Consider the following 24,652-nt stretch of genomic DNA (forward strand, 5'->3'; position numbering starts at 1 on the left):
ACGAACAGATCGATCCCCTATTTCGATTAGGATAATAGAGATAGTCTAATGAGTATAATGCTTGATTAACAGTTCAAAGATAGTATATATTTCCAACAATTTTCTAAAGAAGATAGCTACGCTGATGCGTAAGGTATAAGTTAAGTATGTGAATGATTGACGGCTACAAACCCGGTAAAGAAATGTTGCTAAGTTAAAGTAGTGAACCCAGTGCAGAGATGATGACTAATCTGTAGTCATAGATCGAATCTAGAGATGTCGACTGACCTGTAGTTGTAGATCAAGTACAGATATGTTGACTGATTCACGGTTTCCCCAATGTTTACCTGATAGAGCATTCATCATAAGGAACCTTCTGACTCAACGATGTTTTATGGCACTTAGGGGTCTTAACGGAAAATCCAGAAGCCTTGATTTATGATCGTTCCTTAGGATTATTGCAACCCGCTTAATTATATGTGGACATCTGATAAACGCTTTGACCGTAGTGAGTCACCGGACGTAACAGTATTAATACAGGAAAAGAAATTAGTAGCAGAAAGAAAACAATCTACAACTTTAAGTGCACGATTTCAAAATTAACCGGCATAACGGCTGCGTCGAGCGCGCGTGCGCTACAGCGATAGCAGATGGAGTAGATGGCGCCTGCGTCTCTATGTGCGCGTGCGCGAAGGAAATTTTGTACGGCGCACAAAGAAAATAGTCCGTGCATGAAGAGACACGACGATCAGTTGAAGAAACGTGACGCTCGTGACAGTAGCTTTGCAACGTTTACGAAATTCACGGCAAGGGTTTGACGAAAGTACAAGGTATACATTCGGTATATTATTGTGTCGAGTTAATGATCAGAAGGTTCGTTTGCGTGTACTAGGCGCGAGAATATCAAAGGCCGCAGATATTACTACGCCGCACGTTGTGGAAGGAAGCAGAAATCGAGTACTGGCAGGAAGTGGGTAGAAGGGGGTACGTCGTTGAGCTAGTTGATTCGGTGGTGGCTACATGTGGCTGTCTGCCGGTAGCGACGAGACATTTCCTATCGAGGCATAAAAAATTACGTTTTCTGATAATCGATAGACGAAAGAAGCTGAAATCATGCAAATGGATCCAACGACAGTACAGCTTATCCAGGTTCTAGAGAGAACCGTCTCCTCGAGTAAGTCATTTTGATTAATCAGTACTTCAGATTATTAGCGACATCTTAGAATTAAGATTAATTTTTCTCAGTTATTTTGTTGCTCTTAATGTTGCTATCGTTGTTACTTTATGAACGACGTAAATACTTCGTTTTTGTCTCCTTCTTATCGTTTTAGCAACCTTGCCCGGAAAAGTAAAGTCCTACCGCGTGCGCGTCCTTTTTATACTTCTTCCGGTGTATTCATGGAGTACTTAGTACCAACGTTAATTGGTGGTTCCTTTGATTCATTTGGAATAGTTTGGCGTCGATATGTTAACGTTTAATCGGGATCTGTCGTTTATACGAAAATACGTCGCATTGTATTCCGTTTGGCTGTTGCTAGGGGCTTTGTTCGCGACCGAAAAAGTATTGTCCCATGTGACGGTTACTCGTATTGCACGTCCCCGTTGTCGGTTGGCACTGCGAGAAGTGCATCTTGCTTTTCTAACCTCTATCGTTACTTCACATTTTTTACCAGCTTGACATAAACGAAATGATATGAATGATCCACGTGAAAAAGGGGTGAATATGAAGTTTTAATATTTCTTAGAAAACAAAAATTTATTTTTCAATATATGATGCCACATTCTTGTATTTTCTCATATATTAAAATAAAACATTATTTTATTCTGCACTATTTTCAACGTTCACTTATACTTTTAAATAATATATAACACACTAAACTCTAAAAAAATGTAAACTATTCATTTTTCATTGTACATCTTAAATTCTTGTAACTACTGCAAAACTTGGAAAATTTTAATTCCCAATGAGATATGGCCCATGATAGAGCATCCACGGAAGTATGTTGAAAAATATTGAACTCAAAATTTGATAAAAATGGACATTATCCCTTTTGTTCCTGGAACCTTCATAAATAGAAAACTCGATATTAATTATGTTCATATTTATAATACATTTATAATATAAACATAATTTATGTTTATGTTACAATAATTTTATGTTTGTATTATAAAAGTAATTTATGTACAATTTCAGACAAAAATGAGTTGGAAGCAGCTCAAAACTTTCTTGAGCAGGCAGCAAGAACTAATCTTGTAAGTTTTTTTCCTTTGAAAGAAACCTTTGTGAGGAATATGCAAGAGTTGGAAAAGTTATAAAAAACTCATTGTTCTTCTTTTAGCATGAATTTTTGCAAAGACTCAGCGGCGTGCTGGTTAATGCCACTGCAAGCCCAGTTGCTCGTATGGCAGCAGGTCTTCAGCTCAAAAATCAACTTACATCTAAAGATCCAGATTTAAAATGTCAATATCAACAACGTTGGCTTGCTATTCCTGTAGAAACAAGGGAATGTATTAAGAAGAATGTAAGTAACTTTTTCAGTTATTTGATGATACATTTCTATGTAAAAGCAATATGATGTTATTCTTTATCAATAGATTTTTGGGGCACTTGGAACGGAGAACAACAGGCCAGGTTCTGCAGCACAATGTGTTGCATATGTAGCAGTTGCTGAATTACCTGTTCGTGAATGGACCAATGTCATTCATCTGTTAGTCAATAATGTTGTAAATCCAAACAGCACAGAGATATTAAAGGAAGCAACTTTAGAAGCCATCGGTTATATTTGTCAAGATATAGAAAGCGATGTTTTGGTACCCCAGTCTAATGAGATTCTCACTGCTATCATTCATGGTATGAAAGGATCGAGTACCTCGCATTACGTTCGCCTTGCAGCTACGAGTGCACTCTATAATTCATTAGAATTTACCAAAGGAAATTTTGAGATAGAGGTTTGTATAATTTCAAGAATAGAATATAGATTTTTTTTAATAACAACATCTAGTTTAACTGTTTTGCTTATGTACGCAGACTGAGAGAAACTTCATTATGGAGGTGGTATGTGAGGCAACGCAGTCCTTTAACACCCAAGTTAAAGTAGCTGCTTTACAGTGTCTTGTAAAAATTATGTCACTGTATTATCAATATATGGAGCCCTACATGGCTCCAGCACTTTTCCCAATTACTCTAGGAGCTATGAAGTCAGATATCGATGAAGTTGCACTGCAAGGAATTGAGTTTTGGTCAAACGTATCTGACGAGGAGGTAGATTTAGCCATGGAAGAGGGCGAAGCTACCGATGGTGGTAGACCGCCAGTCAAAGTATCGAGACATTATGCAAAGGGCGCTTTGCAGTATCTGGTACCTGTTTTGATGAAGAAGCTCACTAAACAAGAAGAATTTGATGACGAAGACGATTGGAATCCCTCAAAAGCTGCTGGAGTGTGTTTAATGTTATTATCCTCTTGTTGCGAGGATGCCATTGTTCCGTTTGTTCTTCCTTTTGTCAAGGATAACATTAAAAGTCACGACTGGAGGTATCGGGATGCAGCATTAATGGCCTTTGGTTCTATTCTTGGGGGTGTTGATCATGCTACCTTGAAACCTTTGGTAGAGCAAGCAATGCCAACGCTTATCGAACTAATGTACGACAGCAGTGTCGCGGTAAGGGACACAGCTGCATGGACGTTTGGTCGAATTTGTGAGATCATACCACAAGCAGCGATTAGTGAGCCATATCTGAAACCATTGTTAGAGGCTTTGATAAACGGTTTGAAGGCAGAACCTCGCGTTGCAGCGAACGTTTGTTGGGCGTTCACGGGTCTTGCAGAAGCTAGCTACGAGGCTGCAGAAGGTCTCGAGGGACAGAATCCGGAAACGTGTTGCATGTCTCAATACTTTGATTTTATCATTCAGAGATTGTTGGAAACGACGGATCGTCCGGATGGAGCTCAAGCTAACTTACGATCGGCTGCTTATGAAGCACTGATGGACATGGTGAAGAACTCTCCGCGCGATTGTTATTTAACCGTGCAGAAGACGACGATGGTAATTCTGGAGAGATTGCAGCAGGTACTGCAAATGGAGACACATATCCAGAGCCATTCGGATCGTGCTCAATATAATGATTTGCAATCGTTGTTATGTGCAACTTTGCAATCTGTGCTACGTAAAGTTACACCGGAGGATGCTCCGCACATCTCTGATGTAATAATGACAGCATTGTTGTCTATGTTCAACTCAAATTCTTGCAAAGCCGAGGGTGTACAAGAGGATGCTCTTATGGCTGTTTCGACTCTAGTCGAAGTCCTTGGAGAAGGTTTCTTGAAGTACATGGATGCATTCAAACCATATCTCTGTCTTGGCTTAAAGAATCATGCAGAATATCAAGTTTGTTGCGCTGCTGTTGGTCTGACCGGAGACATTTGTCGGGCCCTAAAAAACAAAATGTTACCCTATTGCGATGAGATCATGACCCTCTTGCTGGAAAATCTTGGCAATAATTCGGTCAATCGTTCCGTGAAGCCTCAAATCTTCTCCGTTTTCGGTGATGTCGCTCTCAGTATTGGTCCTGAATTCAAGAAATATTTGGATGTGGTACTTCAAACATTGGCTCAGGCTTCTCAAGCAAATGTAGATAGAAGCGATTACGATATGATCGATTATCTGAACGAATTACGAGAGGGCGTCCTTGAAGCTTATACTGGTATAGTGCAAGGACTGCGCGGTGATGTATCGAATCCTTGCTCAGATACGGCAATTGCTCTGGTAGAGCCGCACGTGCCCTTCATTATCCAGTTCATCACGTCGATAGCACAGGACCGTGAGCATTCTGAAGGCAATATTGCAGCTTCTGTAGGCTTGCTTGGTGACCTTGTCACCGTGTTTGGAGTAAAACTCTTGCCAATGGTAGAAACTGAACCACTTACGGAGTTCTTAACCAAGGCTAGACGATCACGTACTGAGAAGACTAAAACTTTGGCTAACTGGGCTGCTAAAGAGATTCGGAAGCTCAAGAATGTTGCTAACTCTACGTCCAGTTGGTGAGTAATTTTTCATTGCTTTATTAATCGTTTCCTTATATTTTTTTTATTCATTTTTTTTATTATTAATAATTTCCGTGTGGACTATGTGTGGTGCGTGTATATTCAATCACCTGTTATCCATATCAACTTACCGTTTTCCCATTTCATTCTTTACTACATCCCCCTTCATTCTACGCTGCTACCTTTCTGTGTAACTTACTAAGATTATTTTCTCGACGAACGATTTATAATGCTATACACTTAGGAGATATGAAAGAAAAAAAAAGAAAAAAGAAAACAAGAAACGCGAGTGTACAAAGTATCAAAGAAGCAAAGATGCAATACAGCTGCATGGTGATGGAAAATTAGGGACACTACATACTGATTCTAGAAATTGGATCGAGTTGTAGTTCTTTCTGTTTAAACAAACAAAATTTTGCTTGAATACCCTTAATCATAACTGTCTTATCTTTGTTTAAAAAACGAGCCCTAAGTTGTCTCACATCTCAAAACTATTCTGTACAATACAGTTTCGTTTTGTCGTCATTGTTTACGAATCCTTTGTCTCATAGCCCCGCCCCGTGTACAGACACGTGCACTCGACACAGAGAGCCCATCTAAAAATAAAAAATTTAGGTCAAAAAATAACAATACAAAATTAAATAAAAGAGAAAAAAATTTTAATACGTTAAAAAAATATGCATACACACACCGAGCAGTGAGCGACAGTTATTGATATTTGGCTCGCTTTTGTTGTTTACAGATCACCCCACGGTTGTACTGTCGTGCAATTTGATTTGACTAGAGAGCTATCGAACACAATACAAAGACAACAAGATTGGATGGTGCGGATGCGAGTTGATGGATGTGCGTGAGTTTCGAAGCGATGACGATGATGGGGTGATGAGTCTGCACGTGTCCCTGCTCTGGCGACGGTATTTGAGTACCGACACGTTGAGCGCAACCCCAAATGGTCGAAAAAATAAATACATGTCTGCCGACAACGGATGATGAGGAGTGCAAGTGGATGTTGCCGATGAATGGGCCAAGGCCGAAGTCTGCCGAGATGTTCCGGTGATGCAAGTATGCCTGGTAACGAGCCTGGGGCTTCTACCCGCGTGATTGAGAAGTTGAACCTGAGGAAAAGACGACTTCAATGGACGATGATCGAGGCCAATGAGAGAGAGAGAGAGAGAGAGCGAATGAATGAGTGTGGAAGAACGAATGGTGTGAACGAGGAAGAAAACGCAGAGAAACCAAATGAGAGAGAGCGAGACTGTAGAGCTGCTAAAGAAAGAATGTGCTCTAGTAATTGAACGTAAGGATGGTTCTATTAATATGTATGCATGTAAGATCACATGGAGTCTGTGTGTATAAAATAAAATATGTCACCTTTGAATGAGCGATTATATTACACACGTCGTCTCGTCGAGAAAGTTCAATTATTAATGCGCAACTCGTTGTAAAGCTCCTAGCTTTTTTGTCCTCCTGTAGCTTTGCCAACGAAGCCCGCGGTCTGTTTCCGATTCCTTACTAAACTGTCACACCATCACTCGTTCGAAGCAATCGAAGCATCACCGAATGACTGTTGTTGGCGTGATTTGAAGTTTATGAGCGAAATAAGTGGCCGTCAGAATGCTGGTTGCTATTTTAATGCAGCCAAGTGGTGCACAAGTGGAGGTAAGAACTTTACCCAAGAGAGGAAGAGAGAAAGGGAAAGAAAAAAGGAAGGTAAGAGTGAATGCGTGTGAATAGCATCACAAATGTTCTGAATGATTCTCAAAAAAATATGGTCGGAAGGTTCAAAATATTGCTGACCTCTGGTCCGATCGTGCTGCGCGAGAATCTAAATGATTAGTTATAGTATGATAATGATGATGATGATGATGATAATGATGATGATAATGATGATGATGATGATGCCGCGTATGTTACTTTGCCCGTATGTGAATGTCTGTTGCTGTTGATTCATTAAAATTAATATTTTGCTGGCATAAGTTATTGAGTTGTACCGAAGTCCTCGTCCGGCCTGAACGTTCGAGTAAATAAGAATTGCAAAGAGGAAAGAAAACTAATTATGATTGAGTATTCAGCCTCAAAATACATAATACAATTATACCCACCCATACACAAAAGTAATCCTGCGCGTAATCGAAATTAATTTTATGCGATCACGTTATATCATTAATTCGTATTTTTGTAATTCTCCAACGGAATATCGGACGAGAGCTTTTTGCACTGCCACTAACAATGAAACAATACTATGTACGTGATGTTCAGGCACGTGTTTTACATCGTTCGTTTCTTTCTTCAATTCAATTCAAAGGGCTCAAGGATATCGAGATCTTGTTTCGCGTGAATATTTGTCAAAGAGATTCGTCTTTCTGGCCTCGCATTGTTGTAGGAAGGCGTTTATCGATGATCAAATGAAAAAAGAAAACCGTATCGAGCATCTTTATTCGCACGTTATTCCGGTGTCCATTGAAAAAACGAATACGGTGATCGCGTAAAAGTTAGGAACGATGGAATTTCAAAGATAGGTGATTGATATAACCCGACGTCATATCGTCCGGTTGCTCCCGTAAGTTGTTTCAATATAAGATCAAGCGAGTTATACGGGAATAGATAGATAAATTCGTTCAAGAAGTCGGACATTGAACCGAAGATATTTCGAATTCCTGGTCGCGCAAGGATTACGCAGAATACCTTTTTTCCTTTTCTTATATATACACATATATTACATGAACATTTCGAATCGACTGAAACGACTAAGATATCGAATGGATCAGAAACGTTTCAGGATCCTTTAACGACGCGAACATTTTTCATTTTCTCGCACACTTCCTTGCCAGTCAACCTCGCAAATTTCCATAGCTTTCCCTTGTAGATGGTTTTGTGCACGAACGCGATATTTAGTAAGATTTTACACGAAAGATTAAGCGGGCAATCGGGCGCTCTAATAATATAATACGAAGTTACGTCACGTGGTCGAAACGTGGCTGTGCTAGTGCCATGCATTCCAAATACTTTTGCCAGCGGAAGCGCACTGTGTGACCGTTCTTTCGTGATGTTCGGAGTATATTTTATAGTGATTTCATTCTTAACATATTTTTCCCGTGAACGCCTTGTTTATGCAAAGCTTTACGTACAGACACGATATCGAACAGAGAATATTATTGACGATGATCGCAGCGAGATTCGAATGGAAATCTAGGCTGAGGGGTGGTATCTTCATGAAAGAACCGCCTGGGTTGGGGTAAACGTGTTTCGACGGAACAAACACATAAACGAAAACTAAACAAAACAATTTAAAAAATAAAGTGAAGAATAAATAGTTGAAAAGGGAAACAATATTGGCGTAAGAAGAAACGCGAAGGGACAAATAGGGAATTGACGAGAAACGATTATAAACTAAGACTTTTTATTAAATTGATTATCTTTTTTACGATTTTACATATCGAGGGAAACCAATGTGTCTGCTCCATGTCTGGATATAAAAATAAATATATATACATATATAATTTTTTTACTGTTGCGAACGATATTGCCAAACTTAGCGTATAAGAAAGAGAAACGTCTATTTAGCTTTTAAAAATGAGAAGAAACCTGACAAAACAACAAACAAATAAAAATAGGAGTAGGGAAAAATCGTTTCGGCGAGCCGCTCGTTACGTAGACTGGAGCCTAAACCTTGATCTCTTTGCGATACACACATTCATGTACACACCAAACACATACAGTTATACACGAATGCAAATTCTCCGTACATTGTTTTATCTCGCGGTGGATCCTTTCGATTTCGGAGCAGAACGAAATTCTCGCAGACGAAACACGGTGTCTTCCAATCGCGAAAATTTCTCCTTCTACGAAAAAGAAAAAAACTACAGCTTTGCTTTACAGTTCTCACGATGACGAGTGCCGTCATCGATCTACCAAAGTCGATGTCTCGATGAATCCAAGGAAAACAAAACTGCAAAAAGTATTTAAGAAAAAAGGGGGGAAAAGCGAGAAACCGAAACAGTGAAACGGTTTATTCCGAATGTCCAAAGAAGGAACATGCAAAATATCGAGGCGCAAAGTGTATCCTGTTTTTCTTTTACATTCCACGTAGCAGAGAGAGTAGAGGGAAAGAGAGGACGTAAGAAAGAGAGCGAGAGGAGAGTGGAAGGACGAGAGAGAAAGAAAGGATGTGGATGTGAAAGGGGGAATGCGAGAAAGAGAGAGAGATAGAGGAACCACGACGGAGAGGACGTTGGTGCGCGACTTTCCGCGTCTTGATAAAGAACTCGATCGCTCGCCTGTTCTTCTGATTCGCAAACAATCGAGAGTTGCGCTTCGTCGCATTCGCCATTCTACTGGCTGTCTTTAAAATGGGTGGTCAAATTCGTAAAAGCCTTCTACTGGTCGTTAGGATGACGCTAGCACGACGATTAGGATCGATAAGAAATTATTCCTGTGTTACTTATTCGACACATCTTTTTATTCTCACGACGAGTAAAATGTATGTAAAAATAGCCATTGAACTACCTATTTTAGAAACAGTCTGTACATTAATGGAACGAACACGCGACTATTCTTTTCATCACGCGTAGTTTACGATCAATCGTGACCAAGAGCATTCTTTCATGATCGTATAACAAGCGTCTACTTCAAGACGTTACTAGAAGACGGGGTATATCGTTCGTTTCCGGTATCTTCGAGGTGATCGTTGCGAATCACGTTATCAGGTCCGCCGAGAAGGGCATACAGACTAACAGAAATGGAAGGAATGAAATACGGAGGGAAACACCCGTGTAGATAGGGATCGGTCGTGGAAGAGCAGAGGTAGGAAACTAGGAAACGAAATGCCGGCCGTGCCGTGATGGAAGTAACGAGTAACGAGTTGTGAAAATAAGAAATACGAAAGATGCAAATTATATTATATATGCGACTGTGATTTTTTGGAGAGACTCTCGTGTGCGAGGGGTCGATGTTCTACCTTAAAGGAAGCGTGGCTCTGGCTGATCCATGTTCTCCATTCTACGATCTCAAACATAGCAGATTTGCTCGCCATTCTTCTGTCTAATTATTATTTTGTCTATTCGTTTTAATAAGGGAATATTCGCTGCTCTGTATTTCGAGCTAGCCTAACGCGCACACAAACACGTATATTTAATGAATGTAAGAAAGACATATATACGCCGATTGAGGTCGTTTTTGAAAGACAGAGTTTTCCTTTTTGCGTTTATATGTGATCGAGGGAACGAGTCACGATCAGAGCCTCGCTCCTAGAAACTAACTCATACACGATAATATCTTATCGAACTATTAGTTGTTAGCCTTTTCATCGTCGAGACGCCTAGAGTGCGTGCGATGCTTCACTAGGGAACGTACGTGAGAGCGTATTTAATTATAAGGATTATTAAAAAGAATAAAAAAAAAAATTTGAAAAGCGTGTGCATTACGCTGTATCAGTGATGATGTGCGCTGTGAGATAAATCACAATTTACTGGTGGGATGTGTCCTGTTAGGGTGTTATCTGCGAGTGAAGAAAAAACGACGAGAGGAACGAATGAGCTGTGAGAGCGAGAAAGATTGTGAGCGAGAGAGAAACACATGAGGAGAGAGTATTTGATAACTGTGGTGGAGGGATGATGAGAAGAGTTGGCTCGTGATTCGACGTGAATCGCGGCGTCACGTTCGGGAAAGGACGAATCGTCGATTTGTAAAAAAAAAAGAATAAAAAGATAAAGAAGAAACGAAGGATGGAAATAAGAAAAAAAAGTTATATAAATTTTGTATCGTGACGCGGTTAAAAAGATCGGAGAACTGTCACCGAATCCATGTCCTGGTGCTTCGCTGAAATTTTTGTCCAACTTAGAAAACGAGATCGCACGACTAAATAAATAAGCTGTTATATAGACGATGATGGCGACGATGACGGCGATGACGACGATGACGACGACGATGACAACGACAATGTGAATAAGATGAAAATGAATCCACGCAGATCACGCAGATGAATTATTTTTCGAGAGGATTTCAGCGACACTGGGTCCAGAACAGAGTCTCCGTTCTTAAGATATTCGAACCGCGGTGCCGTTGTACGTACGAGACAATATTTTCGATAATATTTTTTAAACGATCGAATCGCGAAACACGAAGCCAACACGTGTAGAGCTGTTATTGTTCCAAACTGTCAGAGAAATTGCACGGTAATGGCAGAAGTGAAGATCCATCGATCGTGTGATGCCTATATTGCTTCGTGTGTGTGTCACGGTTGATCAGTATCTTCAGATATTTTTGTTTTTCCCGATTTTTGATGGGTTGCGTCGAGATAAAGCTAAAATGCCATTACCATGCATATTGTGTGATTAAAAAACTAAAGAATTAAAAGAGAAGCAAACAAAAAAAAAATTAATAAAAAAAAATTAAAAAAAATTAATAACGAGAAAAAAGAAGAGGAGAGAAGCAAAATGAGCGTGTGAGATTGATCTTTTTGTGACGATATGCGGAAAGAGAGAGAGAGAGAGTGCTGTCGAGTGCTGCCGATCGACGATCGGACCAAACATTATAATTTACGCATGTGAACAATTCGGGCGATAAACGTGGGTTTGAAGCAAAAGCAAGAAAGAAAGAAAAAACGAATAAACGAGAACACGAGTTGGATGAAATCCTATTTAGCCTGCCACTCTGTAATTTGCTCACCCTCTCCAATTTGTTTCCTAGAGTTCAGCTTTTACGTCCACCTTGTCACCAATAAAATAAAATAAAAGGACAAAAAAGAGAAAGAAGATATGCCGTAAAAAATCGAAGAATCGATAAATTCCTTTGGCGTATTCCATAATTTAACGATCCGTTTCTTGTATTCCAAATTAGACGTTACGAATAATCGCTGATAAAACTTGTTTCTTGACTCTCTGGACAAAGATTAATCTCTTATCTGCATTAGATAAAAAATAATACTTTTCCTTGTAAAGGAGCGAAATCTTCGTTAAAGTCACAAGTTGTTATTACGTACTCGGTTATCATACTATTATCAGGCAAAATAATGCTTTGAGCAAATCGAGATTACAACAACGAGGAAACTTTATTTTGCTACAAAAGATGAATCTTATATCACATACTTAGGAGGACATTGTTTTCCCTTGTTCCCTCTGATTTTCCAATAATAATTTGCTACATGAATGATTCTAGAATGGGAGAGGGTGCGGCATGTCTACGTAGCGCAAGATATTTACGTATCTTTCATTTCTTTTCGGTCTGTGTCAGTCGTGTGGTTTGCCGAGCCTGTGTTCTGTGAAGGTATCCAAATGACAACGATTATATGTGACACATCGGCTGCATCGCTTATCTGAGTGCCAGAGCGATCGTGGAATGATTGGGGACGATTCTTTTGGAAAGTGTGTTCACCGTACGATCGGTTACATTAATGCAACAATAAACAAACAAAATACTGATTTCGAAAAACAAGATACAAAGGTCGTGTTATGAGAAAGAAATCGCATATTTTGCATTTTTTTTTTCGTATTAACTCGTCTGGTATTATCTCTAAAACGTAGATTCCATGTCGTCTGTTCACGGATGTCAGCTTTTTTTGTTGAATCTTTAACGTGGCTGATCGTACTCTGTCAGTGTGTGTACGAGAAACGATTTTACGAATCGCCAAGCGACAGTGCCATACGATTAATTAAACGAGAGAAATCATTTCGACTACTAACATCACGATTTTCATCGTCTTGACAAAAAAAAAAAAAAAAAAAAGAAAAAAGGATCGAGGGAAACGAAAAAAGAGTGAAAGAACGAGGGAAAAGGAAAACTACGAGAGAAAGAAAACACAGTTGCGTTCTGTATGTGAAAAAAGAAATTATGGAATCTTATTCCGAGAAGAATGCGAGGTCGTTTCATCCCGTAAGATTTGACCATCGAAATGCGAATTGCTTCCACATGTGTTTTCAAATTTGGAATTTCTTCTCCTTTTTTTTCTTTTCTTTTTTTATCTTCGACAAAACGAGATTGTCCAGAATAAAAATTCATTTTAAATCTGAATACACGCAGCAATGCTATTATTACCAGTCGTCGTTTCGGCATCGAGCTTTCTCTTTCTCACTTCTTTTTTTCCAATAACCACCCATCTTCATCTATCGCTTTCGACATCGTCGTTCAGAGTAATCTCATAACGAAAATGCGAAAAATTTATCGTCCGATCGAGGTTCGTATGCAAACACGCGGATGGAGAACGTGAACAATTGCCTGTGTCTGTGACAACGGTCCTTTATTTTATCAATCGGATTACCTTGGATTTGAACGAAGCCGTATATCTCGCGATTTTCAAGCATTACCGGAGATATTCGTTATTGTAGAAAAGTACCGAAAACGTAGTTTAACGACGCCAAACTATTAACATTTCCAACAAATTAATTCGTTTGACGAAACGTGGGATAGACGAATGATACAAATAAGAAGAGATTTATACGAAAAGTATATATATATTTGTATATTATACTGTATATGCGGGAAGTAAGCGATATGTGAAAAATCGCAACATTTGATCGGCATGAGAAATTAGAAATTAATTGTAGACCCGCCACGAAGAATAACGAATCGAAAATTACAAAATAACATCAAAAGTCGCGCGGCGTGTTCGAAGAATGAAATGCGGCCACCACGCAGCATGTGTCAGCATTGTTCTTAATCTCCTTTAAGTACCCTTAACCCAATTGAATTAGAAGGGCACACCTCGTGGCACGCGCCTCTGAAGTCGTGTCGCCTGCATTTCCTCGATTCTCTTTCGCGTGCGTGAAACGCGAGTACGTACGCGAGCTCTATCCTCTTCTCTACCTTTCTTTTTTTTAACTCACTTTCAAACGAAGAAAGAGAAGCCGGTGGCTCGTGCTTAATGTACTATATTCGGGAGATGAACAATATCGGTGTATTCGCCATAAAAATTCCGGAGTAATTTCATCGACCATAATTTTTCTTTGTCGACGAAACGAGATACGACGTACAAGCACATACCATTCATTGATTTGGATTAATTTTCTGCATACACACTAATTATTACACGTTCTTTCTCTCTCTTACACACACACACACACACACACACACACACACATACACATACACACGCACACTGTGCATACCTCTTCAATTTAATTTCATTCATTTTCGTTTTGTTCTTTTCTTTTGATACGATTACACGTTTGACAAGTGAGTTTCCTTAAGAGAGAAGAGTAACAGTTGTCGAGAAGGCACGAATTTTTGAAAAATGTTGAGCGAGCAGTGGATTGATCAACAGTGAGCGATTTAATTTTCTAATTCATCCAATTCCTTTTGGGTTCGTGTCCAACTAGAACTCACTAAATCCACTACAAGAGCTGGCACACGCTATCTAAATACTTTTGTCTCCTCTTCGTGGCGACTTCGGAGGGACACCCTCGTAATACGATCGTGCGAGGGTGAAAAAGAAAAAGACGCAGCAGGATGGAACGAATGGCACGTCGGTCGCACTGCCATCGTAAAGGAGCTAATACACGTGACGTAACGCGTTTCTAAGGTATCGGCGACATTTCGGTAGCTTGAACGTGGGCAAAGTTCACGAGAATGGAAGACTTGGATGAAAATCAAACGTCCGAATCAGCGAACACCAAGACGACTGGAAACGCGAACGATGAAGTAAGTTTTTTATGTTAAATTACACCTGCAAAATATTTATTGATAGGAATTATTATTTTGTAGTAATTACTTTGTAGTAATAATTTCTATCAACACGCTTCTATACTTTTATCTAATCGATAGGATTTCCTTCATTATCGTTATTCGTTTAAACGTTTTTCGATTGATATAAAAATCTTAATATGATTGATTACTGAAAAAGAATGTGATCAAGATCAAGAGACAAGAGTTTTATAGGATGGCTTTGATCTCGACGATCTTTTACCGATCGTTGGCGAATTCGGTCGTTATCAGAAGCAACTTCTCTGGCTCGTGTGTCTTCCGGCGTGTCTTCCGTGTGGCTTTTGCGCCTTCAATCAACTCTTCATGTCCGACACGCCACCCCACTGGTGCAAAGTACCGGGGTTGGAGACTCTGGATGTCTCCCGGAGAAAGAGACTCGCGATTCCAATTAGTCAGGTGCAATTGTCGGTCTAGGCGTTAATACTTTTATCTCCTCGTTCATGTGTTTTATTAGGAAGAATTTAGACAGTTAGGGTATTTATTTAAAAGCTAGTCAATCAAATATACCAGCTCCTCGTTGCAAGCTTTTCATTTTTAAATTATTCGATAGCTACACGAGAAACATTCATACAATCATTTTGATATTTAGAAACATCTGTAATTCTGTCATCAGCTATTGGCGAAAATAACTCTTAGTGATATTCTGTTGCGCTTTATATTCTAAATACGTAGTCGTACAATTATCATAGGAATGGCAGAGTTAATTGCCAATAACAATAAATTTTAATCGCTGTAAGTAGGTTAGAAAATAAGATTTAGAGTTAGCGTTGCTTATTCTATCAACCTACGCTGTTTGTCGAGGAAATTAGATAAACGCTAGCATCTTTCTCGTATTTCCAAGATGATTTCCCGCTTTGATACTGCAGAAAAGACGTCGTTTATCCATAATAGAGTACATATGTACGTTTTCCACAATAGTGCACGTTATTTGCTCGCAGTATTGTAACAATTGCCTTCATAATTAGGAGGACAATGAAACGTACAGTCAATGCACACGATACGATATCGATTGGACAGCGGAAAATATTTCTGTCGTGACAGCGGCTTCGTACGTGCCAAATGCATCGTGGCCCATTGTTCCATGCGATCATGGTTGGGAGTATGAAACTTCAGAAGTGAAATCTTCCATCGTTATCGATGTACGTTTACATTTTATCCTGTTTTTCGATCAAGATGATCATTTTATTTTTTCGTTAATTCCTGTTGAAACGTTTCAGTTCGATCTCGTGTGCGATCATGCGATTTATCCGACAATTGGATTGGTCGCTCTAAACACGGGAGGACCAATTGGAGTGTACCTTTTCGGCACGCTAAACGATAGGTGACAAACATTGTTACTTAGTTTTGAAATTTAGATACAGGTTGTTTCATTGCCTTTGTTGTATCACATAGAATTGGTAGAAGATTGTCTTTCTTCACGTGTCTGGCGACTTTAATAACCGGTGGATTTTTAACGTCGATGTCGAACAGCTTTTGGACCTGGGCTGCCACCAGGGTGGTCGTTGGTTTAACCATTCCTGCTATTTATCAGATACCTTTTATCATATGTAAGATTCCACGAAGAGAAAGAAATAATAAATAAATGAGTAAATAACATGAACAAATACAGGGAATAAGAAGTATGAGAAATATTTTTCGTAGAAAGAACGAGTATTAATGTTTTCTGGGTTTTCTACAAACAGCTTTGGAACTGGTTGGACCAAATTATCGATCATTCGTGACAGTGATGACGTGCAGCTTCTATACAATGGGATTGTGTATGTTGGCTGGTGTGACCTATTTGATAAGAGATTGGAGAACGCTTGCCATAACCACGAGCGCACCTTTTCTTTTGTATTTCTTATACTGGTGGTGAGTAATTGTCTCTCTGCCTTTTACTCCTCTTCCGCATTCCGTTCACGCGACGTCATAATAAAACGTCTAAGATTATTCAAGGTTGCTGCCAGAATCACCGAGATGGTTATTGGCGAAAAGTCGATTAGTTGAAGCTAACGAAGTCTTAGAACGATTAGCCAAAGTAAATGGGAAAGAGTTACCTGCTTCTTTCTCGCAAAAACTACGTCAGCGAATGATGATGTCACGGTCCAAAAGTGAAGAGGAGAGATTACGTAAAGGGCCTGGTGTATTGTCTCTCTTCAAAACACCAAATATGCGATTGAAGACGTGTCTTATCACTCTAAATTGGTAAATAGAAGTATAAACACTTCATGAGTCACCGAATATCATAAGATATAACACGCGTGTGTTTGCAGTAAAATTTAGCTTCCGACACTTCTACAGAATCTTACAATGTTTTCGTATTATTAATCGTTGTTTACCGTATATACGTGATTGTATTTCTTTACGTAAACAACACATGACGAAATGTATCAGTCTATCGCTGGATTGATTCCTCTTTTTCTAGGTTTGCCAATAATATGGTATACGTCGGATTATCGTATTACGGGCCAGCGTTGGGTAACGAGGAACACTTGAGCTTTTTCTTCTCGTCTCTGGCTGAGATTCCAAGCTACATGGCCTGCTGGGTGGTAATGGATCGATGGGGTCGTCGATGGCCTCTTTGCTTGTCCATGGTACTCGCTGGTGTATCGTGCATTGCCACGGTTCTTTTGTCATCTGGTACTACATTATGCTAATAAGAGAGAAAAACAGGAGAACAGATTCTTCGTATAAATCATACAATAAAAAGAGAAATACTGAAAGTAGTTTCGAAATAAATTTTTTCATTTTAACTATTCCATCTTTGTCTTTTTATAGATGCTGTTGTGACGACGCTAATACTATTCCTCTTATCAAAATCCGCAATATCAGCCTCTTTTTTAATTATATATCCGTTCGCCGGTGAACTTTACCCTACACAACTACGCGGCGTAGCGATCGGTTTCTCCGCCTACATCAGTGGTCTCGGCCTTATAATCATTCCTTTTGTTACTTATCTTGTAAGTAATCGTAAATACGCTTATCGTGTCTCCGCGTTCAGTTAAATCTTCCAGGAATTTACGTCATTAGGGCAAGGAGAACTTAGTACTACCCCTCGTGATTCTTGGCGTCGTATCTGTAATCGGCGGACTGTCTGGCTTGCGTTTGCCGGAGACGCTGCATCATCGATTACCACAGACTGTGGAGGAAGGGGAACTGTTTGGGAAGGATTGGACTTGTGCCGACTGTTTTCGTTGCGTCCCGACCAAGTACGAATCATATTATTGGCAAAAACTGTCGATTAAATACATAAATACTCCTTCTTATGTAAATGTTGTAAATAATGCGTCGTTGCTTTGGCTGATCTTAGACCTTCATCGGCTGCTGCTTCTTACGAAGATTTATCGCTCAGAGAGACAGTGGAGATGCACGAAGTACCTGAGGCATCGATTCCTCAGAGACTGTTAGAGGATCAACAAAGGCCCAGCAGTGCGAGCGTACGTCGGCTGGTTCGACAATCCAGCGTGATGGACACGCAACGGGACTCCGATGGATCCATTAAGATGACTTACTGGTTTTAGTTTCGAATCGAGCTCTTAGTTTCAAAATAAAACCGAAACTACTGACCCGAGGAGGTATTATTGCCTACAGCATTTTTTTATGTATTGTCCTTGTCGTGAACGTATGTTTTTATACTAGTCTGTTAAAAAAATTCGCAGAATTACATCAGTAAATCGCGAGACAATTCTAGCGTCAGGTTTTCGTATTTCTAGATCGTCTTTTAAAATTGAATGCACATTTCCTCGGCTGATACTAAGCTCTCTAGCGATTATCCGATCAGTGATAACACAACTTTATAAACACGTTAAAAGTTCTTCTTTAGAACTACTCAGTAGAAGATCGAGCATCATCTTCCATCTTTTCTCTTTCGTCATGAAATCTCTTTGACCATTTGTAAATGGTTGCTATCTTCACATGCTTCTCACTCCCTCTCTATATGTTTTTTTTTTTTTTAACATACCAACTATTTCAGTTCCTTTTTTCTTGAGATTTACAAGAAATTGACATTAATGCATCGTTCTTTAAAAAGATCGCCAGACATTTTCTGTGATGGTCGAAAGAAACATGAGCATAGTTTGCTATAAGCGAACTGGTTATCGTAGGCTCGCGAAACTGTTTATAGATAAAACTATAAACTGCATTCCTCGGCCGACCAGATCGCCGCAGCGTTGCTGAGATAACAATAAAAATATCATTCAACGAATTTTTTAAACAGAGAAGTATGTTCTCTTTGTGTAATGCACTTGAAGAAACAAATTATATAAATTACGATTCGATAAAATATTATCTTAAGTATAAAGCTTTGGCATACGTTGATAGTTTAGTAAAACGAAATATAAATAACGCGAACAGAGGTATTGACAACAAATTCTTTTCTCGTGTACGTCTTGCAATTTATTCGCACGGTTGGTATACAAAACACGAAGATTAAGAGAGGGGGAAAAAAATAAGGAAGAAGGTGTTTTGCCGTGGGATCGACTCGTGATACCGAGCGAGCTGTTCTCGTACTTCCGAACGAAACGAATCTTTGTCCACCCTTCTCCTACCTCTTTGACTTTATAGTCGAGTGGTTCTATTGTAGCAGCTGCAACCAGGAAGATCACTGTACGATTTCGATACCAATGTCCCATACTTGTTTCATATTTTCTTATCTTATTTACCTGTCCAGTAATCGCTGCTTTAGCTCGGGTGGATAGGTTACGTATATATAATGATCGGGCATTTCTTCGTTCGAAGGCAGGTTATCGTCCCCTGGCTCACCTTTTCTTCTGCCACTGGTTCTACTGTCGCCAGGACCACTCTGATCGTGTAACGAGGACGTAGCCGTTAGATCTCCATCTAAGCTTCCCGTTCCATCCAACCTGTCTTCTTCTGCTGAACTGAAAGATTGGTGTTTCGGTGATGAATCATGGTAATTGACGAGGATAAATAAAATGTATGTACTACATTTCGATAAGATGAATGATATCTTTGGTTAAAAATATATAATACGTTTCGAGTGGGAATATTGATATCTGGTATCTTAAGTAGAATTTATGGGATTAATGACGCCTTCGTGTGTTTGAATTGTAAAAATGATTTCGGATGTTATTTTTTCTATACTATCAGGTTCTTCGGTGTAAACACAATGTAAATCTTCGAACGTCTAAACATTTACGTGCATAAAAAGAAAGATTTATATTTGCACTTTTATCCAAGCCGTTCGTTAATATCTTAAGTTTAATTCTACGTAGATATACATATGTGTAATTTCTAATATCGAATTCTGGAACGAGTTCAAACAAAGTTACGAAAAGAGTATGTGACTTATCATTGTTGTAAACATTTGACATATTTGTATCGTGTTGAATCTTTAATTAGATCTGCCTAGCTGCATATGTGACGACAGTCGTCGTGCTGATAAATTCTCTTATCGCTGTTTTTATACACACGCGAACGGTGATAAATCGCGGGGCGATATTGTTATGTGTAAATATGTTTCAACGTACGTACTTGAACAGCACCCAAATAATGTAGTAGCACGCGTAAATGGACAAAGACAGAACGAGCAGAAAAATGCTTAACAGGTACCAAGGTGTGTGCCTCTGTTGCTTTTTCGTGTCTTCCCAATACCTGTCGCAGCTAAGGTACCAGCATATCGCGCGATTCAACTCTCCTAGAAAGAAGGAGAATGATAAAAATTGGAAATCCGATTTGTCGATAAGACGTCTAACAAATTGATCGAACGGCATACCTTCCATTTCCTGGAAATCTCGTACCGAAAGATTCGTCAAGAGTCCAGCGATGCAATCGCGGATCAGTACCTGTTAACATCATTCAAATAATAATAATATTCGTGACATAAAAGAACACGATATTTATGATACGTGCTTGTTATTTCATCCTATGCCATAATTTGTTACTACACTTTTTATTTCCTCATTAACCGTGCTTTTAGTCTACGGATTATACGGAAGATTGCGTTAATACTCATGATACTCGTGATACTTGTTTGGATTTGGAAAGTTTACGTGACTCAAGTAAAATAGTGATTAGTCATTTTAAGACAAATGGAACGACAAATGAGGCCAGGAAGTGATTAATCCTCTCTCGAATGCGCTACAAGGAAGATACCTATATTTACGAGATTATTCGGAACAATATTTAAGTAATGCCAAAGCGTTTTGTAATGCCTAAAGCTTCCAAGGACAATACAACAGTTACTAGAACGATAATCTTACATACTCAAACACCGATCTGTAATCTTCGAGTTGCATAGAGGACAGAGAAATCGGCCGTTCGTGAATTCATATGGCAATGAAAGATATACTATTTCTCTCACGAGCAGATATTGTCTTATAGAACCAAGGAAGTCGTCCACTTATTCGTATCGTTCGACTATTCCTAGATCTTATCGAGGTTTCATCGAGATGATTTCCAAGAGATAAATCAGACCCTTCATTTAAAAAATTTTCTACAATCTTCCCACGAAGTCAACTAACTTCGCATTGCAACTTCAGCTTCTGCAGCTCCTCCGGCTTGCAGTTGGCCTTCAACTTCCTCAGGTGCAACCCCTTACGTCTTTTCTTGTCGACGGCTGGCAACGCCGCTTCCACGAGATTCTCTTCATCGTCCTCGTCTTCTTCGTCTTCGTCCTCTTCGCCGTTGTCGCAGGCGTTACTCCTGTTATCCGGACCAGCGATTTCGACGTGGTATGCAGTTCCTGGCAAACGATGATTCTCTAAAGCCCCGCTGTCCTCTCGATGACAGTATTGCTGAATGTTGGTGACAGCTCCGCCACCGGGAATAGTGCAGGCTTTCTCCACCGGATACGTCCCCGAGAAACTGCCTCGCGACTCACAAGGCATCACAGATGTGTGACGTTGCTCCGTGTTCTCTTTCCAGACTTGTATATCCGTGCTGTGGTGGCCAGTCTCGTCGTCCACCAGGGAATTTTCGAAATCACGGTTTCCAAGCACGTCGCATCTCATGATGTCGCAGTAATCCGCGAGGCACACCGCGTCTTCCGCCTAGCCTCCAACAGTTTCATTTATAATTGACACACTTGGCAACTGGTCTTACCGTATTTGAAGTTATTTGTGTGCGTTGCGAAGGAGTGTCGATAGATTTTCTGTGCCAGGTGGAAAATGGGAGGTGTCTCATAAAATCGATGAAGTTTACACGATGTTTTTCTCTAGAAGCATATCCCTCCTTTATTATCCCGTTATAAGAGTATATATTTATAATTACAATTATGGCAATTATTCTAACGAAATGGTAATTTTGAAAGAAACGAGGCTTTCTAAACGACTCGTGACATCTCCAATTCTACACTCTATATCTCGAACAAATTATATTTACTCGAGCGAATCGAAAGAAGGAAAACGTACCGTGTTAACATTGCTTTTGTGTCTGTTATCGAAGTGGGCATCCAAGTGTTTCTCTGCGTAGAAGGATTTGCCACACAGACCGCAGGTCCATTGTGACGGTCTGTGTTGGTGTTTCGCCTTTTGCTGTGGTCGAAAAATATCTCGACTTTCGTGGAACGGGCACTCCAGAGGCAGCTCTACTTGATGTCTCTTCAGAATTGGCATCCATCTCTGAAACCTCGAGAAAGTTGAAAGATTTTCCACGGCGACAAAGTTGCTACAAATGGACATTTTGCAAATTTTCTTTACCTTCTGAACTATCCTCCTCACCACGGACGCCCGATCGCGGGGGCATGATATTTTAAACACGCTGGGTCCTGGCCAGGGGATTACGGATAAGAGTAACACTACCAAGACCTGCGAAACGCAAAATACACACTTATTCCTTCACTTATTCCTTCTTTCTCCTTGCGTTCGAATGAACAACGTCGTCGTAAATTATTGTCGTTCGTTTATTCGGAGGTTTACTAAAGTTTACTAAGTAGTACTCGACAACAGCACGTCCATAGTACCGTAATTTTTTCAATACCGTACTATCTATTAGTCTATATTCGTGACGTCTTTCTGCTCGTGTTTCTCATGGAATATTTATACGATCGTGTAAAGCGACCGTTAGCTGTACAAACTGCATGGAAGGAAAAATTTTCACGCACTCTGATCTCATTAGTTATCATTTCTCCGTTCCGTACGACGCTATCTCGATAAGAACCGATCACCCGTGACTATACGATCTCAAAAGCTACGACACGAAAAGTGGAAAAAATTGATTTGTAATGACGCAATCTTGCTGACGTGACGGATAGACGATGACCATTCCGTCTGTCGATACAAACACGTCAGTTAGGCCGATTCTTTTTATAATTACCTCGAAATGAAAAGGTTGGGTCTTCATTCATAGCACAGACTCGCTTAGCGACAGTGACCTGGTGTTCGACGATGATCTAGCGTTGCGACGAATAACACGAATATCCCGTTTCTCAATATACTTGCTCGTCGCGGTTCACGGTCAACTGGGGACGTAACGGGGGTTGCAACGAGGCCAAGCTATAGGGATGAACGTCGACATGGCGTCGTTGCCTTTGCGAACAGGGATGAACTCTCGTGGGGCGCTTAATTGTTTGACTAGTTAACTCACCGCTAACCAAATGAATTTATTTCGCGGTCAAATATTTTATCAAGACATATATTTGAATAGTTTATTCGTTTTATGTAAATAGACCTTCGTGAGTGCCTGGAGTAACGAAGATTTTAGAGTAGTTTGCTTTCGCTTTTAAATGACATATTCGTGCATTGTAACGTTAGTTGATGTGCTTATAGGGGAAATGACTTGCGATTAAGAATTTGACATGTAGATATAGTAGATATAATTATGAATGATATTTCACATTTCTTGACACGTGTTTCACAACACTTGTCGTACGGACCTGGACGTAACGTTGGAGTCGGCGTCGATGACGACGCGCCGACGCATCGACCCCTCGACAATGTGCCGGGTGCAATAGTTGGACTTAAATACAGACGACGTTGAAACAATGAAAAAATGTGATTCTCATCGATTAACGTAACATTACCAGGTCATCGACGTTTAGATGCTGTTGAATTAGCAATCAAATTGCTTTGTCTTATATTCATAAATAAATGTATCAAGCTTATTTGCCTAAGGATCACCTATAGGGTGTTCGTTTTGTCAACGAACGATAAAGCGCTAAAAGGTCGGAATCCCGTCACCAGATGGCAAGAGGGGAGACGTTTTTAGATACAAAATCCAAGTTGGTCTCTGTATCGTTCAAACCGTCGGAAATACCGACGTGAATTTTCTTCTTATTCTTCCCTTGACAATTTCGTACAGCGCCATACCACGATGTTTAGCTCCTTTATATTCCACAGGAGTGTGGTTATATAATGCGAATGGTAAGATCAGTTCGTTTTGATTATGTAACACTGACCAAAGTGTAACAAGTATTGTATATAATATGTGCAGGCTCCGTGTCTCAAAGTAAATTAATGTTTTCTGTAGACGCAAGGGATGTAGTTTAAGAAATACAATCTAATACATGAAATACATAAAATACATGAATATTGTAATAAACACTCTGAGTAATTTATATATCCACGAGTATGATGTGGCTTTTCTACTATTTTATATGTCTTAACATAAATATTTTCAATCTAACGTGAATATTCATAAGAATATAGTTAGGGTATAATTGTCAGAACGATAAGAGGAACCTGATATTTATTTATCAGTCCAACAATAAATAATAGGCCTGTCTCGAACTAATCGACCAAATGTTATTGCATTTAAATCATCGTCTAAAGCGGGAAGAACATTAATCGATGTTCGTGAACACACGTATCCGCGTTGTGGATATTATCATAATGACAGAATCGATTACTTACAGTCGAGCAAAGTGTACCGAAAATACAGTCGTTCGTGAAAGCGTCATTATAGTTTTCGCATACAAATAACCATCCCTGTACACGCCTCCTCTGCTAGAGTGTTGGGTGGGGGAATGGCGTATCTACAGGCGGGCAGAAGTTAAATG

At 39.7% G+C, this 24,652-nt stretch overlaps 3 protein-coding genes across 8 annotated transcripts; 2 read left to right on the forward strand and 1 right to left on the reverse strand.

The window, feature by feature from the left end:
- The first annotated feature begins 715 nt into the window (after positions 1-715).
- LOC117216523 (importin subunit beta-1) lies at positions 716-14,432 on the forward strand. 3 transcript variants are annotated; one of them, XM_033463276.1, is made up of 7 exons: positions 716-809; positions 872-1,153; positions 2,174-2,232; positions 2,319-2,501; positions 2,575-2,928; positions 3,008-5,019; positions 14,334-14,432. In XM_033463276.1, coding segments are annotated over exons 2-7 (2,670 nt in total). In that variant the 5' UTR covers positions 716-809; positions 872-1,092; the 3' UTR covers positions 14,335-14,432. The 3 variants fall into 3 exon arrangements, with proteins under 3 accessions (XP_033319167.1, XP_033319165.1, XP_033319166.1); XM_033463275.1 differs by lacking the exon at positions 14,334-14,432 and adding an exon at positions 5,765-12,751 and having other exon boundaries at positions 718-809; XM_033463274.1 differs by lacking the exon at positions 14,334-14,432 and having other exon boundaries at positions 3,008-5,023.
- Positions 14,433-14,482: 50 nt separating this feature from the next.
- On the forward strand, positions 14,483-23,348 carry LOC117216524 (carcinine transporter). Of its 3 annotated transcripts, none has more exons than XM_033463279.1 (11): positions 14,514-14,655; positions 14,893-15,114; positions 15,684-15,857; positions 15,936-16,039; positions 16,111-16,265; positions 16,401-16,569; positions 16,654-16,902; positions 17,123-17,337; positions 17,476-17,657; positions 17,728-17,906; positions 23,324-23,348. In XM_033463279.1, the coding sequence occupies exons 1-11, from the start codon at positions 14,584-14,586 to the stop codon at positions 23,331-23,333; spliced, it is 1,731 nt and encodes a 576-aa protein (XP_033319170.1). In that variant the 5' UTR covers positions 14,514-14,583; the 3' UTR covers positions 23,334-23,348. The 3 variants fall into 3 exon arrangements, with proteins under 3 accessions (XP_033319171.1, XP_033319170.1, XP_033319169.1); XM_033463278.1 differs by lacking the exon at positions 23,324-23,348 and adding an exon at positions 18,008-18,266 and having other exon boundaries at positions 14,584-14,655; XM_033463280.1 differs by lacking the exons at positions 14,893-15,114; positions 23,324-23,348 and adding an exon at positions 18,008-18,218 and having other exon boundaries at positions 14,483-14,655.
- LOC117216526 lies at positions 19,070-23,202 on the reverse strand. 2 transcript variants are annotated; one of them, XM_033463282.1, is made up of 8 exons: positions 22,972-23,202; positions 22,356-22,463; positions 22,068-22,277; positions 21,180-21,707; positions 20,432-20,501; positions 20,191-20,353; positions 19,359-19,577; positions 19,070-19,300 (listed from the first exon to the last, which is right to left on the reverse strand). In XM_033463282.1, the coding sequence occupies exons 1-8, from the start codon at positions 22,996-22,998 to the stop codon at positions 19,255-19,257; spliced, it is 1,371 nt and encodes a 456-aa protein (XP_033319173.1). In that variant the 5' UTR covers positions 22,999-23,202; the 3' UTR covers positions 19,070-19,254. The 2 variants fall into 2 exon arrangements, with proteins under 2 accessions (XP_033319173.1, XP_033319174.1); XM_033463283.1 differs by having other exon boundaries at positions 19,070-19,282; positions 22,972-23,201.
- Positions 23,349-24,652: the final 1,304 nt, after the last annotated feature.

Source organism: Bombus bifarius, unplaced genomic scaffold (genome assembly GCF_011952205.1).
Source record: "Bombus bifarius isolate JDL3187 unplaced genomic scaffold, Bbif_JDL3187 scf7180000010271, whole genome shotgun sequence".
NCBI classification, from domain to species: Eukaryota; Metazoa; Arthropoda; class Insecta; order Hymenoptera; family Apidae; genus Bombus; species Bombus bifarius.

What these genes read in the sequence shown, in the direction of transcription:
- LOC117216523 (XM_033463274.1), top strand. Translation starts at nt 1,093, where the DNA reads ATGCAAATGGATCCAACGACAGTACAGCTTATCCAGGTTCTAGAGAGA. An exon ending in AGGCAGCAAGAACTAATCTT is followed by an intron (nt 2,233 to 2,318) that starts GTAAGTTTTTTT and finishes TTCTTCTTTTAG; the next exon opens with CATGAATTTTTGCAAAGACT. An exon ending in GGGAATGTATTAAGAAGAAT is followed by an intron (nt 2,502 to 2,574) that starts GTAAGTAACTTT and finishes CTTTATCAATAG; the next exon opens with ATTTTTGGGGCACTTGGAAC.
- LOC117216524 (XM_033463278.1), top strand. Translation starts at nt 14,584, where the DNA reads ATGGAAGACTTGGATGAAAATCAAACGTCCGAATCAGCGAACACCAAG. An exon ending in TGTCTTATCACTCTAAATTG is followed by an intron (nt 16,903 to 17,122) that starts GTAAATAGAAGT and finishes CTCTTTTTCTAG; the next exon opens with GTTTGCCAATAATATGGTAT. An exon ending in TTTCGTTGCGTCCCGACCAA is followed by an intron (nt 17,907 to 18,007) that starts GTACGAATCATA and finishes GGCTGATCTTAG; the next exon opens with ACCTTCATCGGCTGCTGCTT.
- LOC117216526 (XM_033463282.1), bottom strand. Translation starts at nt 22,998, where the DNA reads ATGAAGACCCAACCTTTTCATTTCGAG. An exon ending in CCCAACCTTTTCATTTCGAG is followed by an intron (nt 22,464 to 22,971) that starts GTAATTATAAAA and finishes TGCGTTTCGCAG; the next exon opens with GTCTTGGTAGTGTTACTCTT. An exon ending in ACAAAAGCAATGTTAACACG is followed by an intron (nt 21,708 to 22,067) that starts GTACGTTTTCCT and finishes GTTGGAGGCTAG; the next exon opens with GCGGAAGACGCGGTGTGCCT.